This window comes from Cupressus sempervirens, chromosome 3 (assembly GCF_028749045.1).
Source record: "Cupressus sempervirens isolate cs-2001-9-10 chromosome 3, ASM2874904v1, whole genome shotgun sequence".
Classification (NCBI taxonomy): Eukaryota; Viridiplantae; Streptophyta; class Pinopsida; order Cupressales; family Cupressaceae; genus Cupressus; species Cupressus sempervirens.
In genome coordinates this window covers 849,852,628-849,872,324 of record NC_143120.1, presented here as the reverse complement: position 1 = coordinate 849,872,324, position 19,697 = coordinate 849,852,628, and the positions used below count along the sequence as shown (strand labels likewise).

Genomic DNA, 19,697 nt, shown 5'->3' with positions numbered 1-19,697 from the left:
GATAAACAAATTGTGATTTGATTTGAACATCAAAACTAATGAATGTGATTCAATATAAGAAATCTATATTTCTCTTAATACTTGTACTTTTCAAGTTTGATTTCCTTTTACATTGGAATCCACCCATGAGCCTCCTTAATCTGAAAAACATAAATTCCTTAATGTGTAATTTATAATAATACCCTTATAGGTTACAAAAACATAATCACCCTACACAAAAGATAAAAAGACTCACTGAAATGATAAGAACTAATATATTTTTTTGTTATAAGATTCAATTCAGCCAAGTCCAAAATTATTTATAATAATAATAAATGAAATATCAAAGATGTTATCATAAAAGAAATAAAACACCTCCTGAACCTTTTGTATTCACCCTATACTAATGATAATGCATTTACACAAAAGATTAAAAGACTCATTGAAATGATAAGAACTAATACATTTTTTGTTATACAGCAAGTCCAAAACTATTTATAATAATAACAAATGAAACATCAAAGATGTTATTATAAAAGAAACAAAACACCTTTGAAACCTTTTGTATTCATCTTCATTCTTACTTTTACTTTTTCTTCAATTTTTCAACTACTAGGAACTAAAACATTAAAATGATAAATGAATGGTTCTAGATTAATGTTGAGCTTGCCAAGAGGGTCTAGTAGTTCAATTGGTAATGCACTCCACCAATGGAGATACTAAAGCATTATACTTTGGGAACGGTTATAAACTATCCATTTAGAAAAATATTTCCTTAAAAAATTATGCTCCAAACAAAAATAATAAACTAATGACAACATGTAAAAGAGACCTTATACTTCAATTGATGTCAACATTGAAACAATTTCTCTTTCATCTAAAATTTTGAGACTTGAAATGTCCCTGTCTATGACTCATGTTGTAATAACTTTGCAAGCCCCTAAAAGAACACCAACTTCACACTAAATGTGTTATTAAATTTGGTAAACAAGTGAATAACTTAAAAAAATTATATTGTAAATGTTCTTGACATACCATATATGTTTTTTTTTTTTTTTTTTTTTGTGTTTATGGGTTGAACTGATCATTTTGAGAGTGACCTCATGAAACGATTAAAAGAACTTAACATATTTATTGCCTCTGAAAAGAAAGATGGCTTTTCCTCTGGATCATCAGCTTCCCCTCCTAAGAAGATTACCTATAGAAGTAACAGGTATATTAAAATTACATGATAAGCAAAAAAATGTAATCTTATGATTAACCCATAAATGTTTAACCAAAGTAGTTAGATTTCCAAAATCCATAATACACCATGCAATTTTGTGGTATTTATTGTGTAAATTTTTTTTCTCATCAATGGTTTGGAGAACACTCTGTGATCCATCATCGGGATGCAAGAGAGCATAAGGAACAAAAAAGACGATGGGTCACGAATTGTGATACGAAACATTGATAATAAAAACCTTTACACAATCAAACACATAAAAATTACATACCATATATGTCTATTAATAACAACAAAAGTAAAAGTAATGTTATGATGAGAGTACATGAGTAGTGAGATAAAGATAATTAAGAAATAGGTCTCATTGACCAAGACATCCAATAAAAATTACCACAACACAAATAGAACACTAAAGATGGCATTATTTCTATATGATCACAATCATTATATTACAAAATGGTGAAAATTTAGAATTTATTTTAATAATCTTTCTATTCTCTTCCACAAAAGAAGATTCATTTGTGCTTAACGTGTGAGCTATAAAAGTTTTTCCTTTCATTACTTAGTATAAATTTTACTAGACTTTGTTTGAAAGCCTTGACATAAATATAGCATATCGAAGATATAGCTTGAAATACTTGGCATTGTTCTAATCTAAAATCCTAGATTATGAAAAAATCCCTTTCCATTGTCAAAAATGTTTTGCTATAGGCCATGTAGATTGCTAAGAATTTAAAAGATGTATTGTTGGTTCCCAAAACCACAAATTAGAAATCCAAGAGCTTTGCCAATTCTCTAATAGGATTACTCAATCAGTTTTGGTCAAAACACAAGAATAACCTCTTGATTCAATTCCCCTGCACTTAGGGCTTCGCTAAACCTAGGAATGTAAACCTTCACCTTAAACCATGTTCACTTGGTTAAGCTTTTCTATAGCAAATTTAAACTTGTGAGTTTTTAAGTTGGCAAAATCCTTTAACTTGATCAAAATAAAAGTTATACGAATGCTTTGGGATAATTAAAATTGTAAATATAATATTTTGAATGAAGGCAATAGAGTTTATGAGTTATGGATATGGCAAAATATTGAACTCCAAGGCCTCAGACATCAACCCACTTTCACTAAATAAAATCCAGACCAATCCTTTATCCAAACCTGAGAGACAGTACTATATCATCCACTACTTTATAGACTACAACTTTAATTGGCAAAACAAACCATAGTCTATTTGAATTTAATTACTTTGGGAAAACCAATTAGACAAAATTCACATAGGCAACATTTTGTATACAAATTTTGATAATCAAAGACTTTAATTGAAATCAATTTTTTCACTATTAGTAGCAATTGATTTTACACTCAATAATTACAAGAGATAAATATGAACAAAATACTTTGAACTTCAATTTTCAAGATGAATAACAAAACATGGCTCTTGCATTAAATTTGAAAATTGAGTACAAATAGTTTGTGCTTCATTTACAATATCCATTCTACCAAAACTGCAAAAAAAATCTGTCTTTTTCTCTCTTTTCTCTTCTCATTGTCTGCCTTATTATCTACTTTCTTTTTTATATCGCCAAAGATACCTCCCCTCATTTATATCCTAATAATAAGGAAATGCGACTTTTCAAATTCAAATGTCATTTATCTTCAAAAATAAATCACACTTCTTTTAATATTAATCATGTTTCTTAATCGATCGTTGCATCTTCCTTGACCATTCTTCTGAAAATAATTTATTAATTGTGCTGATCACTCCTTAGAATCACTCTTTAATTACTCATTCACGTCTCATCTTCTACTTACCCAACATGTATCTGAGATCTTTTTATATTTGTTTTCTTTATTTAAACTCTCAAGGTGCAATGACATAAGTTATTTTGTCATTGCATATGCATATTTGATGTTGGTTAGACTCTTCAAGGGCATTTACATGCAACACCCAACAAGGAAAAGGTAATGTAGTGGAGCATGGTGTAGTGATCATTTGATGATCAACTAGCCCTTTTGATCCTCTTCATTGAAGGAATGCCCAATGAAAGTATCCTTGATCTTGTCCAAATGTGCCTAAGCACCAATCACAAGTGCTCAAATAGGATGTTAGGTTATCACAACCAATCTCCTAAATAAGGAAATTGAACAATGTATGTCATCAAGCACTCTAGGTAGCTGGTATAGAACAATGCCTTTGGACACTTTGAGCTAGTTAATGACTTTGAGCAGATGATTGGCATAATGATGCCTTTGTCATTGATGTCAATGGGGGAGATTGTCACATGAAAACATCTTTTGATAGCATGTGGAAGATGTATGCATGCAGGAGAATTGTTCATGAGATATTGATGTCAATGAGGAAGTATACTGATGGGGGAGAAGTGTGAACAAGTAATGCCATCCATGTAAAAATGAGGATAGCACAGATGAAGACTTGTTCCTGTGAGTTTCAGATTTGATTTATGTAGAGGATTTGAAAAGAAGAAAGCAACAGCAACAGCAATAGAGTTGGATTTGGTATTCTTGGAGCTTAGATGTTTTTCATCTATGTTGGCATCAATGACAAAGGAGGAGATTGTCAGCATGCATGCTGATGATATTCCTTTGGGGCAGCACTCTAAGCATTGGAGAGTTTGACATGTTGCATTCATGATTGTGTTTTGTCATTGATGTCAACATAGTATTGCTTCTATAAAGACTAGCATAATAGCATACAGAGAACGAGGTCGTATGGACTGTGTATTGATGATGAAGTCAAGTGCAGTTAAGGATATGTTCTACATTGTGTATAGATAAAGTGGTCACGTGCGCATGTAGAAAGTCGAAGACATGCAAGAATTATTGAAGAGTTATAGAGGACAATGTGCAAACAAAGTACTTGAGAAGTGGTTCTAATGTTTGGATTGTATCTCTTAATAGGGATATAATCGTAGTGAGCAAAGTTAGACAGTGATAGTAGTCAGTCTGATGATGATGTTAGCAAGTGTGCAAGGTCAAAGGTCGCACATGTGAGAAATAGTATTTACTATGAGCCAATAGTGTTTTGTAATCACGAAAAGATGTAATGTTTTGTAATATCTTTTAAAGGTCCTATTATAATTAATTGGGAAAGCCTCAAGGCCAACTCAAAGAATTATTTTGAGGATATGGTATAAAGGAAGGTTATTTTCCTTATGGTTAAAAAATGTATGAAAGTGTGTGTAAGTTGTGCAAGTACGAATTCTGCAAGTGATATGTGAAGTTGGTAAATGTGTGTAAGTGGTCAAAGGGATCAGTGTGCTACGAGTATGAAGATCTGGTATTGAGATTTGAAGAGGTTTGGTCCGCTCAAGAGGATGGAGGAGAAGTTCAAGTTATTTCATTTCTATTATTTTGCAAGGTATAATACACAAACCAATTGGACAATGAGTTTGGTGTTCTTGGCCCTGAAGCTATTTGCCTTCTACAACTCCTAATAGGATTGGTAAAACCTCTAAAAGGGTTGGAATCTCCTAATAGGGATTCAAAGTCTCCCAACAGGAACTGATATGTACAAAATGTATTTCATTGGCTCCAAATAGAGTCCATCCTCTTCCAAGGAACTTTTATATCAATACATTATTTTGTGGGTATCATCCCCACTGGGGTTTTCTCTCTAATCAAGGGTTTCCCTAGTTAACATATCTAGTGTTATTGTGTAGGTGTATCTTCTTACAGTTGTTTATTATATTGTTCATGTGCTTAAGGTTTAATAAGTGTGATAAAAGTTATATTGATCTGATAACTGATACACCCCCCCCAGTTATCTTGGTGGACTTTACTTTCTAACAATAGTATTGGAGAAGTGGCTAGCCAAGAAGTATGTAAAAGGGATCACAGTACCAAGGATAAACAAACAGCTCAAAAATGCATTACTCAGCCCCTTGGCCCCTTGAGTAAGAATAAATGAATATTGGCGATGACAAGCACCATAGTAAGAAAGAAGAGAGGGATTTATTGCTTATGGCATTGATGAGGAAGTCAAAGAGCAACAAAAGAGGGAGGAAACAAGGAGAGGACATATTCTAGAGGAAGATCCAGAAGAAGAGAATAACTTGAACGAGTATGGTGCCACCTTGGGACTGTTCTTAAAAGTGGTAGCAAAAATAGATGACTTATTTATTTCTGAAGGAGATGGCTATGTGGATCAATTAACTGAGAAGTGCACTAATAAAAGGCAAGCATCACCCTATCAAACCAAGGTAAATGGTCTGTGGCAAATGATCCCAAACCCAAAAGGACTCCCCAACACTAAATGGGGAAAAGGAAGTAGGCACCAAAAGTACCCAGGACAATATGTAGACAGAAGCTTTAGAGGGGTATTAGTTATCTTTTATCAAATCTTGTACTATAGTTATTCTTTCATTCATTTTCTTATTAATTATACGTTTTTTTATCATCATATTATTTATTTTCTTAAATATTATAATTTATTCTATTGTAACAAACAATAATTTTTGGGAGATGCAGAATTGCCCTACACCCCTGGATGCAACTGCATCAACATCCATGGTAGAAAAAAGACTTTTATAAGAAGATTGAAGGAATGTGTTTCAAATAAGAAAAAGGAAACAGAATGACTGAGACTATCCAAGAAAAACATGATGAGATTCTCAGATAACTATGATTGATCTATATTGTCTGCTGGTCATATCAGTTTACATAACACAAATTCCTGTCTTTTATTCAAACCGGTACCTAGTTAAAAATCTACAGGTTCTTCACACCTAAGATGGCTATCATGGAACCTACGAGTAATTATTTGTTTGCTTCCTAAATTTTAATATAAAATCATTTCATGTCCATTAGTCTAGCAAAACATTTATACCTGTGGTAAGAAATTAGTCGGGAACATTCCTATGAGCAGATTTATTTTTCTTCTTTGGGATCATCCTTATGAGTTAGAGGCAATCTCATGACTCACATTATCTATTAGTAATTACTATAAAAATTATCCAAACACAGAATTCTAACTATTATTCGAACCAATATCTGAAAGTAAAACTACAACAGTTATCTAGATACAATAAGAAGATAACAACGGTTAACTGTCTAAAATTTATATTGATGAGATAAGACAGAAGAAAGAAAAGTGCATACATCAAGATCATCTGAATTAGGGCGCCTTGCTTGTTCTTTAGCCAGAATAAAATGACCTGGTCTTTCTTTGTCATCCAGGAATACCAGCCACAATCTGAGTTGAGTTACATCATAGCTTTAGAAATAATAAAAATTTATGAAGGATTAATTTTCTACCATCTTCATCATGGCAACCATGAACATATAAGTTAAATACTTCAAACCAGAATTTTAACATACCCAGGATAGCTCCTAAAAACTGCACCAGATGGAAAGGGTCTCATTGAGTAAACCACCGTGAAAGTGCTGTTGAAAAAAAATATTAAAAACATATATAAGAAGAATAAGATCACAGCAAGTCCTCGTGTATCTATATAATGACCCAAAATGTAAAATTCATCTGCTTGAGTCAACATACAAGCTCTGACAGCTTTTGGCACACCATGCCTTCATGTATCTAAACCATAACCCAAAATGAAAAAACCAACTGCTTGAATTAACCCAGAGGCAGCATACAAGCTCTGACAGATTTTGATAAAAATCATAGCATGTAATTCCCTCGCTTTCTTAAGAAAAACATAAAATAACTCTGAGATGGAAAGGATATAGAAGGAAGAGAGTGTGCAAGCTTCTGGAAGAAACTTTGGAATGTTTCAGTCAATGTTACAAAAAGGAAATATAAGGAAGAGAGTGCAAGCTTCTGAAAGAAACTTTGGAATGTTTCAGTCAATGTTCTAAATCACTCTCAGCGATTCACCTTCAGGAAGAATTAAAAAGATGAAAATAAATCAGTTTAAACTTTAAACAGGCCACATCAATGATAAAATGACATAATGGGAAGTTCTGGAGTGAAGTGCTCCATTTTCAGAACTTGTTCTACCTTGGTTAGAGACATCTAGGCATTGGGAGAACAAAATAATCCACTTCAAGGTGGACTTTAGTGTTTTGCATGCTATCTCTAGGAATTAGTACTTGCTACGACAGCAGCTAAAACATCAACTTTGGATGTTTACTAATTTGATTTTTAAGTAGTCTAATTATGTCTTCTGGATGTTTGGAGTGAGTCTGATGTGGGGGATCCAGTTCCGATGTGTTGGGAGGTGCATTGGCCACATTGATTATAAAGTTTGGAGCATAGATTCAGGAATCGCAGAATTTGCACTGGATTTGGTGAGTCCAGAGCTGAGTCAGTTCTACAGTGTCTATGGAGCTTAGGACTTGGACATGGTCGAGTCTGGCTGAGTCTGGACAGAAGTGCCAAGTTTGCCCAACATGGAAGACTTGCATTGTCCCAAGCTTGGGACTCTACCATTGCAGCATCACTAAAATGACAAAATAAAACATTTTTTAAATGCTTTTCACTTTTTCAATGTTTGTTTATATTTGCCTCCCGGTCCTAAAAGTTCATTTCTATCATTTGCAAACACAAGGAGAGAAATGAGGCATTTGAGCAAAAATTTTGAGGCATTGAAGAGAAGATCAGTAGATTGATAAAACTTGGAATGGTTGATTAGGTGGATTGAGAGGCAGAGATAGTAGCAATGTAAAAGGAGGCAGCGAAAGCATGAGGAGACCCAGTGGACAACACCGAGGATGATAAGATCAATTCAAACTTATTTTCTTCAGCTAAAGCCTAATATCTTCATTTATCCTAATGTGATCAATTCAAACTTGTGTATGTGTTCAAAATAGCTTCTATTTGATGAGATTACTTGTAACGTCCCCATTTTAGCTCTCCTCAGGTTGCAATGAGGATTAGCCTATCAATGACCTTCGTAGGCTAATCAATTGCTTGGAAGGTCTCAGTTGGTCAAACCAAAGGCTATCTTCCCACTTCAGTGGTTAGGGAGGTTCAAGATTACTCTTTGTTTGAGTCAGATTGGTGCACTAATTATTTAAAGTATATTACTCTTTTGGGAAAGTCGGGGTTATTATTTTAAGTAGGGCACCTGTAAGGTTGGTAGTACCATGAAGCTGTGGGGACATTAACAAAGCTTCCATGGAAATTACTATTTATAATTATAGTAGATCAATTATGGTTCTATGCTATTTTTGGCAGGGCAACTTGGTGTCTGAATCACGCAATGAGCACTTACATTTGGAACGAGTCCTTTACATTATCAAATGAACCATTGAAGTCAAACATAATCATTAATTAAATTACATTTAATTCATTATTAATTATAAAAGTTTATATTATAAAGTGTGCTCAAGTGCATCAAATGTTTATTTAATTATATAGTGACTTGGTGCTTATATTTGGAGGGAAATATAATCACCTATTATATTACAAACATTGCAACAAAATGTAATGTTCCTTTTCAGAAATGACCAAGGGTATCCTTCCTTTGTGCCAAAATTGCAACTTCAAAATCAACTTTTGTTGTGCCTAGAGGTAAGTTCCAGTGTTTGTACAGTGAGGGGAGAGTAGTGGTGGTAGCAAACATGCAAGGCCGTACAATGGGAATAAGACAGGGATTGTACGGTTAAGTGTGCAACCATATGGTGTCAACAAGACAGGGTCATACAGGTAAGGGTGCAACAGTACAATGAAGCAATGTAGGGGCTGTACGATCAATGATGCAAGTCATACAGTGTTAATGTTACAGTCCGTAGGGTGATCCATATGGTATCTACTACAATTTGTACAATGGTAGGGAAATTTGTAGTTGTCAATCGATCATAGAGGAATCAATAAAAACACAGAGCGCAAACTGCCATGCACGAATATGAATAAAGATAAATGTATTCTAGAAAAAATGATATCTGCAAATAAGAATGACGCACCTATTTACTAGATCCGAGCAAAGTATTATAGGCAATGGAATAGGGTGAGGGTTGAATCCCACCAAAACCGGAAAGCCAAGTAGGGAAGATCTTTCACTTCCAAAATGGCGAACAATACTAAACTCCAATAGGAATTCGATGTATAAAGAAATAATCCAAAATTGCATAGCTACTACCTACATGCCGTGCTTAAATACCCTTCGGAGGAACTTCCAAGGGTTTACAAATATAGCCGACAGCCACAGCTATGGAAACAATAAAATAAAAATGGGTCCAAGATATAATAAATCAATCGGCCCATAAACAAGGTTTGGATTAACTATTTATTTTATGACGGGAACATTACAGTCCTCTCGTCCCAAAATTTGCTTGTCCTCAAGCAAATGCAGTGTCGAATGCTGTAGAATGTGTTCACCTTCCAAAGTCACGTCATCCAATGGAAAATGTTTCCAGTGTACCAAGTATTCCCTTAGGGTATGGTTTCGTAGAGTCTTCCCCCATACATCGATGATCTTGGCAGGTTCCAATACAAGCTTCCCTTCTTCAATGAGCGATGGAAGATATGTAGTTACTAAAATGTTCTGTCCTACAACTTTCTTTAGGTAGGAGACATGGAAGACATTATGGATGTGGCTCCCTTCTGGAAGTTCTAGTTGGTAGCAACTTCCCCAATGTAGCGAGCTACACAATAAGGACCATAAAAATGTGGCTTCAATTTTCCTTTCCCTTTTTCCTTCAATGAGGATTGCCTATATAGCTGGAGTCTGAGATAAACCAAGTCTCCCACTTCGAAACTTCTCTCGATCTGGTGTCTATCGGCATACATCTTTTGTTGATTTTGCACCCTTTGTAAGTTCTCCTTTAGGAATCTCAGGATCTCTTGCCCTTTCTAAAGCCAATCCCTTGCCCTTGGTGCATGGCTGTCACCCAATACCATGTCGATAAATGTAAGGGGTTCATACTCGTATAGTGCTTTGAAGGGTGTCATTCCAATGGACATGTGATAAGTGGTATTGTATAGAATTCCTCCAGATGCATCCATTTGACCCATGCTTGTTGCTGTGCTGAGACATAGTTCCAAAGGTAGCCTTCTAGCCACTTGTTCACAATCCTTGTCTTTCCGTCTGTTCGAGGGTGGTAGCTAGTACTTGGTGTCAATTTTGTTCTTGCCAATCAAAATTTTTTTGTCCAAAAGATACTGATAAACTGACCATCCCTGTCGCTCACAATGTTTCGAGGTCATCCATGTAGAGGAAAAACCTCTTTGAAAAATAAGTTAGCTACCTGTGCGGCCTTTAAATCTAAGGAGATGGCAAAGAAGTGTGCATACTTCATTAGTCTGTCGACCACCACAAAGATACAATCCTTCCCGTTCACTTTAAGAAGTTTGGTGATGAAGTCCATGGAGATGCTTTCCCACTTTTGTTCTGGTATAGACGAGGGTTGCCATAACCCGACAGGTAAAGTGTGTTTGGATTTGTTTTGCTAACAAATTGCACATTCCCGTATGTACTGCAATACATCTTCTTTAAGTCCTTTCCACATAAACCTCTCCCTCAGTTGTCTACAGGTTTTGAGAAAGCCTGGGTGCCTGGCCAAGGGTGAGGCATGTATTTCCTTCAGGATTTTCTGCTTCAATTTGGATTTAGGTACTAAGTATAGTCAATCCTTATAGTAAGTGATGTCATCCACCACCTTGTATTAGTCATCCTGAGTGTTGCCATCCATTAGCTTACATGCAAATGTGTTTTTCGAATATTCCACCAATAAGTGTGCTTTCCAATTGGCTGAAATCGAAGACAGGAGACAGATGGCAGGTTTCCTTGAGAAAGCATCTACAACCACATTGTTCTTTCCCTTCACATATTCAATGTGAAATCAAAAGTTTGAATCTTACTTACCCATTTTTGTTGCCTCTCGTTTAGATCTCATTGCTCCAGAAAATATCTCAAGCTATTATGATCAGTACAGACGACAAACTTGGCACCTACCAGATACTATCGCAATTTGGTCAGTGCATGCACGATGGCCAACATCTCTTTGTCATAAATGGAATATAAATGCTCCACTTGTGTAAGCTTCCGACTTTCATAAGATATAGGGTGTTTGTCTTGCATTAATACTGAGTCAATGCCTTCTCTAGATGTGTAACACTCTAGAATGAATGTTCGAGTGAAATCCAGTAAGGCGAGAATTGGGCAAGTGCTCATTGCTTCTTTTAACTTATCAAAAGTGTGTTGCACTCTTTCATTCCACTGGAAGGAGCCTTTCTTTGTCAGATCTATTAAGGGTGCGTTGAATTGAGAGAATCCTTCTACAAACCTTTGGTAATAACTGCAGAATCCAAAGAACCCTTGCAACTCAGAGAGCGATTTTGGTGGAGGTCAATCAAGGATAGCTTGAATCTTCTCTTGGTGAACTTGCACCCCAAATTTGCTAACAACGTGCCCTAGGTACAATATTTTTGTCATCCCAAATTCACAATTGGATTGCTTGGTGAACAAAGACTGGGCCTTCATGATCCCTAGGACTTCATCCAGATCCTTTAGGTGTTCCTCCCAAGTTTTGTTATAAATAAGGATATCATCAAAGAATACCAGTAAGTACTTACACAATTGTTTGTTGAAGATGTGATTCATGCAAGACTAGAAGGTTGCTGGTGCATTTGTTAATCCGAACGGCATGACCACAGACTCGTAATGCCTGTAGTGACAATGAAAAGCCGTCTTCTCCATGTCTTCTTCCCTCATGTGGATTTGATGGTATCTGAAACAAAGATCTATTATAGAAAAATAAATCACACCATGCAATTCATCAAACAATTCATCGATCCTGGGAATGGGGTATCTATTTTTTATTGTTTTCTTATTCAATGCATGGTAGTCCAGACACATGTGCAATGTTTCATCCTTTTTAACCAGTACTATTGATGATGCAAAAGGGCTAGAGCTGGGACGGATCCATTCTTTCTTGAGTAGTTCCTGAATCATCTTCTCAATCTCATCTTTGAATTTTTTTGGATGAAGGTATGGAGTGGTGATAACCGGCTTCACTCTTGTTTCTAGTTCCATGGTATGCTCAAAACCTCGATGGGGAGGTATACTTGACGGAATGTCAAAGAAAACTTGCTCATATTTATCCAAAATGTTTTGAAGTTTATTATCTGGATGGTATGCATGTTGACCCTTGATTGGCTCTGTAGACACGAAGCACTGTGCGGCCCACACAATGTCATCATGTCAGAAAATAGCTTCAATTTTCTGTGCAGATACTTCCTTCGGACCTTCATTTGTCATCCCTCTTAGGACCAGTTTATTTCCATCGACAACAAAAGTGAAATCCATTCGCTTGAAACTTTGTGTGTACTCATCCAAAGATTCCATCCATTGTATTCCTAAAATGACTTCCATATCTGCTAGGTCTACTACAAAGAAGTCTTCTACTATTGTGTGGTTACCCATGGTAATGCTTAACTAGCGAACAAGGTGTGTGCATGATAACATTGACCCTTTGACCACTTTGACTTGGAACCCTATCTGAGCTTTTGTGGGCAGTCTCCTCAAATTCACAAGTGATGAGTTAATGAAATTCAAGATCGCTCCGCTATCCAACATTACAATCACCCTTCGACCTTGGAGAGTTCCTCGTACCTTAAAAACTGTATATCTTAGACTGTCAACGAGGGCAATGGTTCCTTCGCGTTTCACCAATGCTGCTACTCTCTTCGTATGGTTGAGAACGATGTCTTTAGGGACATCCTGCTAGTTTTCATCTTCGTTACGAGAGTCCTCTTGCTAATCATCTAGTATGACCTCAATGTAGTGCACCTTCCCCTTTCTGAGGCATCTATGTCCTAGCTCCCACAATTCTTTGCAACAATAACATAATTTCTTCCTTTGTAGATCCTATTTGGTGGCTTCATCCATTAGGGGCTTCCTTGTCAAAGGTCGGCTCTCTTTTGGTGCTAATGGATTCTTGGAGTGAAAGTTGCTTTAGTGGAAGAAGATGACAAAAGTGTCATTCTTCGAGCCGTTTTGATTGCTTCCAAAAGAGTGGCTGGATTCAATCCTTTAACCCATCCCTTTAATGGTTCCATCAATCCGTCCACGAATAGTGCTACTCGATGCCATTCCAAAATATCAGTGACCACTACAGAAAGTTTCTGGAATTCAATGATGTATTGATCCACCAATCCTGTTTGCCTCAATTGTGCCAACTCCTTGAATTTGAGTTATGGATCTTGGTTGTCGAACCTCTCTATTAATCTTTCAGTAAATTCTGCATACATGTTGACCTAGTCAAGTCCGAGTGTGATTCTACCATGTTACTGCCATTCGTGCTCTATTCCTTCTAAATGAAGAGCAACAAACTTAATTGCTTCTTCTTTTGGCATTGGATTGAGCTGGAAGTAAGTGTCTGCCTTCATTACCTAGGCTTGCACACTCGTAGATCCCAATCCATCAAATGACGATAGGTTTACCTTACTCAACTTCCTCTTGAGATCATCATTAAAATATCCTCTATTTCCAGTTTCTAGAATAAATCACTCTCAATTCCGCATAATCTTTATACGAAATGTCTCCTTCCAAATTGGCATTCCTTTAGTCTTCTCTTAGTTGTTCTTGTATTTCCACAAAAATTGGTTCCCTTTCTCTTTGTGGTGCCTCCATCTGTAGAGGGAAAGTCGGCATGGAAGGTTGAGAATGTGCTAGATGAGGGTTTGCCTTACCCGACACCGAGTCCGAGTTGTGACCATTTTGTTCACCAGATATCTTATTGTCTGCCAGCTTCCTAAGAGTTTCTTCCATAAGTCGTTGAGTATCATTGATCTGAGCCTAATTCCTTGAAAGATCCCTTAGTAGTGCCATGAGTTTGGTAGGAGTGGGTTCTTGATCTACCATTCTATCAGTTGAATGGGATCTCCTTCTTTTCCGACTAAAAACTTTCATTCATTGTGTATAGGCTGGAAAGATCAGTAGCTTTGATACCACTGTAATGTTCCTTTCCAGAAATGACCAAGGGTATCCTTCCTCTGTGCCAAAATTGCAACTCTGAAATCAACTTCTATTGTGCCTAGAGGTAAGTTCCAATGTCCGTACGGTGAGGAGAGTGTGGTGGCCATATGGTAGCAAACAAGCAGGGCCATATGGTGGGAATAAGACAGGGACCGTACGGGTAAGTGTGCAGTTGTATGGTGTCAACAAGAGAGGGTCGTACAATCAAGGGTGCAGCTGTACGGTGAAGCAATGTAGGGTCATATGGTCAATGATGCAAGCCGTACGGTGTTAATGTTGAAGACTATAGGGTGATCCATACGGTATCTATTGTAGTGTGTACGGTGGTAGGGAAATTTGTAGTTGTCAATCGATCATGGAGGAATCAATAAAAATACAAAGTGCACACTGCCATGCATGAAATACAAATAAAGATAAACGTATTCTTGAAACAATGATATCTGCACATAAGAATGACGCACCTATTTACTAGATCCAAGAAAAGTATTATAGGCATTCGAATAGGGTGAGGGTTGAATCCCACTGAAACTGGAAAGCCAAGTAGGGAAGATCTTTCACTTCCAAAATGGTGAACAATACTTAACTCCAACAGGAATTCGCAGTATAAAGAAATAATCCAAAATTGCATACCTACTACTACCTGCATGTCGTGCTTAAATACCCTTTGGAGGAACTTCCTGAGGGTTTACAAATATTGCCGACGGCCACACCTACGGAAACAATAAAATAAAAACACAAAGCACACACTGTCATGGGTTGAATCCCACTGAAATTGGAAAGCCAAGTAAGGAAGATCTTTCACTTTTGAAATGGTGAACAATACTGAACTCCAATAGGAATTCGTAATATAAAGAAATAATCCAAAATTGCATACCTACTACTACCTGCATGTCATGCTTAAATACCCTTTGGAGGAACTTCCTGAGGGTTTACAAATATTGCCGACGACCACACCTATGGAAACAATAAAATAAAAAATGGGTCCGAGATATACTAAATCAATCAGCCTATAAACAAAGTTTTGATTAATTATTTATTTTATGACGGGCACATTACACAAAAGAAAATATTTTCAAAAGCCTAAGTTTTTTTTAGTCATGAAAAGAGTATCCAAGAAGTTGTTGACTGATTTGCATTGAGAACTATAAATACACTCAAATGCAAGGATTGAATAGGGCTATTGGGCATTTTGATATTTGTGAACTTGACGATTGAATTGTGCCTAGGGTTTGAGAAATTGGAAGCTGAAAGATTTGGAAATTCTTCTAAGTCTTTGCACTTTGAATTGGTTGTTCTTTGCTAGTGAATTGTACCACCGATAACCTCATCCAGATGTTATGATTGTGCTCAATATGTGATCAAGATGGTAGAAAGATTCAGCATTTAATCTCAGGAAGATTTTACAAGTTGGAGAATGATCAATAAATGCAGATCACTTCCAAATGAAGGACAACATTTGGGTTTAGGCAACTGCTCTTCATTTGCAGGCTGCAGCAATGATTATAGCATTGTGATTTGAATATTGAAGGCAGCATTAGTCATTTTCAGGGGCTGCAATATCATTTGGAGATCCCATGTATGTTTGTTGAGGGTTCCTTTTTTATACAAGTGTGCCAGAGAATTCAACACCAGAATCAACATTGACGAGTCTACATTCTCCAGGAAGTTGTGATTTCTTGGAAAAAATTGATGGCCTAAGAATTTCAGAAAACCAGGTTCATTAGTAGTTAAAAATAATTACTATGGCATATTCATTTGAAGGTAAATTCTTGCATACAGTTTAATAGTGAAATACACTTGTGAGAGCATAGTTGAGTGATTGTGCAATTGAGTTTCAAGTTTTGTTATTTCATTTCTATTGTTATTCAAAAATGCATAAAAAGTAAAATTCTGAAAAGCAAAAACGAAGCATTTCAGTGACAGTGAATTTGAGACAGAAACATCAGGGTTCTTACATTACTATATATTTAAGGTTATTTATTAAAGGATGCATAAAACAAGTTTTAAATCCTTAAAACTCGTTGAATTTCTTGGTTTCAATTTGCCAATTCTCTGCCTTGTTTTTGCCAAGTCTGGTAGCTGAGTCCAAGTTTGAATCAAAAATCAGCTGGCCGAGTCCGATCTGAGGCCAGGTCTTGTAATACTCGTTCTGAGCTTAGTTACTGATTCATGAAACAAATCTGATTCGGGCACATGAATCGGATCCGTGGATTCGTGATTTTTTTTTCCCCCAATTATGATTTGTGGAGGATTGGTGGGTGTGTGTGTACACACTAAAAATGAGAGAAATATACATAATTCTAAAACTAAGTAATTTCAAAGTATGAATTTATGATTCTAAATTATTTCATACTATGAATCTATGATTCTGGTATGAATCTATGGATCAAACCATAATGATTATAAGAAAATAATCGAAAAAAAATTAAATTAAAAAAAAAAAATCGGGATGAATCCAGCCATGGATCCGGATCCAGATCCTCATCAGATCCAAATCCAGATTGGATCCGAATCCGGATCCAGCCTCTAGGGCACAAATCTGGTAACTAAGGTTCCGAGTGTTTACCTTTTCAAGTTCTGACATGCTTCCAATGACAGTTTTGCAGCAGTCACAAAGATTAGTAGGATCAGTTCAGTTGTGTTGGTATGCATCCAAATAGTGTATTCAGCTACATGGATATTCTTTCTAATGAGTTATTAATAGTGCATCAGTCCGATATTTGTAACATAAGTGTTCTGAGTAGCTGAACAAAGTGACATCAGACCTCCATCAACCTATTGCATTGACTATCAGATGTATACATCAGTTGGATTAATAATTTGATGTTGTAGGGATGATATTCTCTGTTTAAACTGAGTTTTGGGGGGATATTTATGTGCTTGGAGCAGTGTTGAGTCTGATCAAAATAATAAATCTATTGTTGCAGCAGTTTCATACTATTTTGTAATGCATTCCATGTCAATCCTATAAACCTAAGTTTCCAGATGCTCTCCAGCAACCCTCAAAGTCTGGTTCGATACTATACAAAGTCTGGTCCTTGTTCGATCCAAATTCTCTTGCAAAACTACGAATTTGCTGCAAATTCTATCAGAGGAACCCAGGCAGAATTTGCAGTAAATTTTGAAGAATTTGCTGCCCAGCAGCCAAACCTGGGCTAAATTTGGTCTGAAAACATTTTTTTAGATTTTTATAAAGCGTGAGTTTTTTTGTTTTGTTTTTTAATTTAGTCTATTCAATCCTCCCAAGCCTAAAGTGACCACTAAAAAGACCAAAAAAGATGCGGTATATATGTCATTTGTGCATTTGTGAATGAAAATGAACACTTGCTTGTACAAGAAATCCAAATTGAGAATTGACAATTATAGAGGAATTTCATTAAAAAGGATATAATATCTTTGAATCAGGGCCTTAGAATTTGAATCTCAACTTTTTATCTAGCACAGTAAGAAATCCTCTAACCAATACAAAAAAAAAAATTCAGATAACTGCACTTATCTTTTGACAATTTCTTTTATTCTCAAACTGCCTCCTTGATATGGAAATATGATCCATGCATGTGACCAAGCGAGTGTATCATATTGTATGTAAGGCTGATCCTATTGAACTGAAACATGGATATGGTGGTGTTATTTGCTATGTTGCTTTACTAATAGCATAGTGATGTATGGACTTATTTGTTATCGCATATATATTACACACACATATACATTTTTTTTTTTAAAACATATGTTTTTTTACGGTGAACCCAAAACAAATCCAAACCCAACCCCCCAAAAAATTGGACGAATCTTGAACCCGCATCTGTACCAGAATCAGAACCAGTAACTTAGCTATAAACCTCAGATGGTAGTACCTTTGGAGGCCGTCTTTGTATGCATTTTCAAACAAACAGATCTGGATGGTATAACTGCCGACGGGTTTAAAATCACATGCATATCATATTGTAAACTAGATGGTTTACTGCCAGTTCTTATAGCATTTCATAATCCACCATTTTTGTATTGATTTAGCCAGTTTTGGTATTGCAAGAACTGGTACCATCAACCATTTCTCTCTGAGTCAAGATTAATATTATGCCAGTGGCTTGCCTTGTATTCACACAACCCACTGAAAAGTGTTGATTAGGCTAGCTATGCCAGTTATGTGCTTTAGTCAGTTTGCCACCATTACTTCCGTAACTGGATTTATCTAGATAGTTGTGTGGTTGGAAGCACTGTATGCTATTGCCTTGCCCACTTTGGAATCTTTGTGATCAAGATGTGTTAAAGACATCGTGTTCTATCTCACTTACAGTTGATGAAATTCAAAATAAAACATTAACAGAGCATATTTCAACTCAATATGAGCACTGAAAATATCTAGCATGGAATCTAGTAGCATGTCCTGCATTGCCTTATCACATGGATAAGAGTAATGAATGCAAGAAAGTGATATATTTTGGACGGATCATAAGTGCAGCATACACATGCTTACAGATTCTAGTTCTTTTCATTATAGTTAACATTTTGTGCGACAAATCATATGCTGGCCAATTGTCCTATTGTAAATAATATTGATGTTAATAAATAACATTCAACTATATTGAACATGAGAATATGAAAACAAAATCATACCTCTTACCTCAGAAATGTCTCTCGTAAGCGTCTGACATTTAGACCAACTCCAACATCTCCACTAAATAGGCGAGGGTTCCACATAATAAGCGGTCTTGGCTGTATACACAGACAAAAAGAAAAAGATCAAATCAACGAACCATAGAGGACCTTGACCAAATGAATCCTATATAAGAATATTTACACCATGGGAAAATAGCATAAAGAAACCTAGAATGAATTGTATCTAAAAATACAATGGGGTCTTATGCCATCATAAAGTGTGCTTGCATCTAAACCTGCACAAACACATAATAGAATAGAACATTTTATTTTCATTTAAAGGCAAGAATTGTCTTGAAGACCAAAAGTGGGTATTGCACCAAATTCTCACAAGGAGAAAAGATAGAAGCAAATGAGATGATCATACAATGCTAAGCTTTTTCATTGTCTCTTGTCCTGAGGTTATTTTTCCTGTTATTTCCAATTAGCCATAAACAAATCTGTGGTATGGATATTTCTGCTACTTATACTTGCATACTAAGTCACAGGATTTGCCGAATTTCATCCTTTTGATTTGAATTTCAGCAAATTTTAACTCTTTCCGAATGTCATCCGAATTTTATGAATTTTAACATAACACTGTAATTTAATTTTAAACTGATATTGAGTTATTTAGTTAAACTATTTAACAACGTTCAACTATTTTAACAATTTTGTGGATATATTAGTAATATTTAAAAATATATAAATATATATAACTAAATTTTAATGTCGAATTTTTTTCCGAACTTTTACCCTTGCCGGATTTCATTCGAATTTTATGATCGATGAACTCGAATTCGAATTCAAACCTTGTGACTTAGCTTGCATACACATGAAAACATTGAACTATCCTTAAAAATGTTACTACACAATAGGTAAGAGTTTTTTTCATTGCACATGTACAAGGAGAATCCAGAAGCATGATGGGATGTAAAGTCAGAAGACCCATCAGAAATTT

At 35.8% G+C, this 19,697-nt stretch overlaps 1 protein-coding gene across 2 annotated transcripts in view; it reads right to left on the bottom strand.

Moving 5' to 3' along the window:
• Nucleotides 1–791: 791 nt before the first annotated feature.
• Nucleotides 792–19,697, bottom strand: part of LOC149569439 (uncharacterized) — a 263,359-nt gene continuing 244,453 nt past the window's right edge. The window contains exons 6-9 of one of the 2 annotated variants that reach the window (XM_089822141.1): nucleotides 18,723–18,814; nucleotides 6,540–6,605; nucleotides 6,321–6,414; nucleotides 792–1,177 (exon numbers count right to left, since the gene is read on the bottom strand). In XM_089822141.1, coding sequence (XP_089678267.1) covers nucleotides 1,064–1,177; nucleotides 6,321–6,414; nucleotides 6,540–6,605; nucleotides 18,723–18,814 — 366 coding nt within the window. In that variant the 3' untranslated portion in view covers nucleotides 792–1,063. Of the gene's footprint in view, nucleotides 1,178–6,320; nucleotides 6,436–6,539; nucleotides 6,606–18,722; nucleotides 18,815–19,697 lie in introns of both variants that reach the window. The other variant, XM_089822140.1, reaches the window with a different exon arrangement.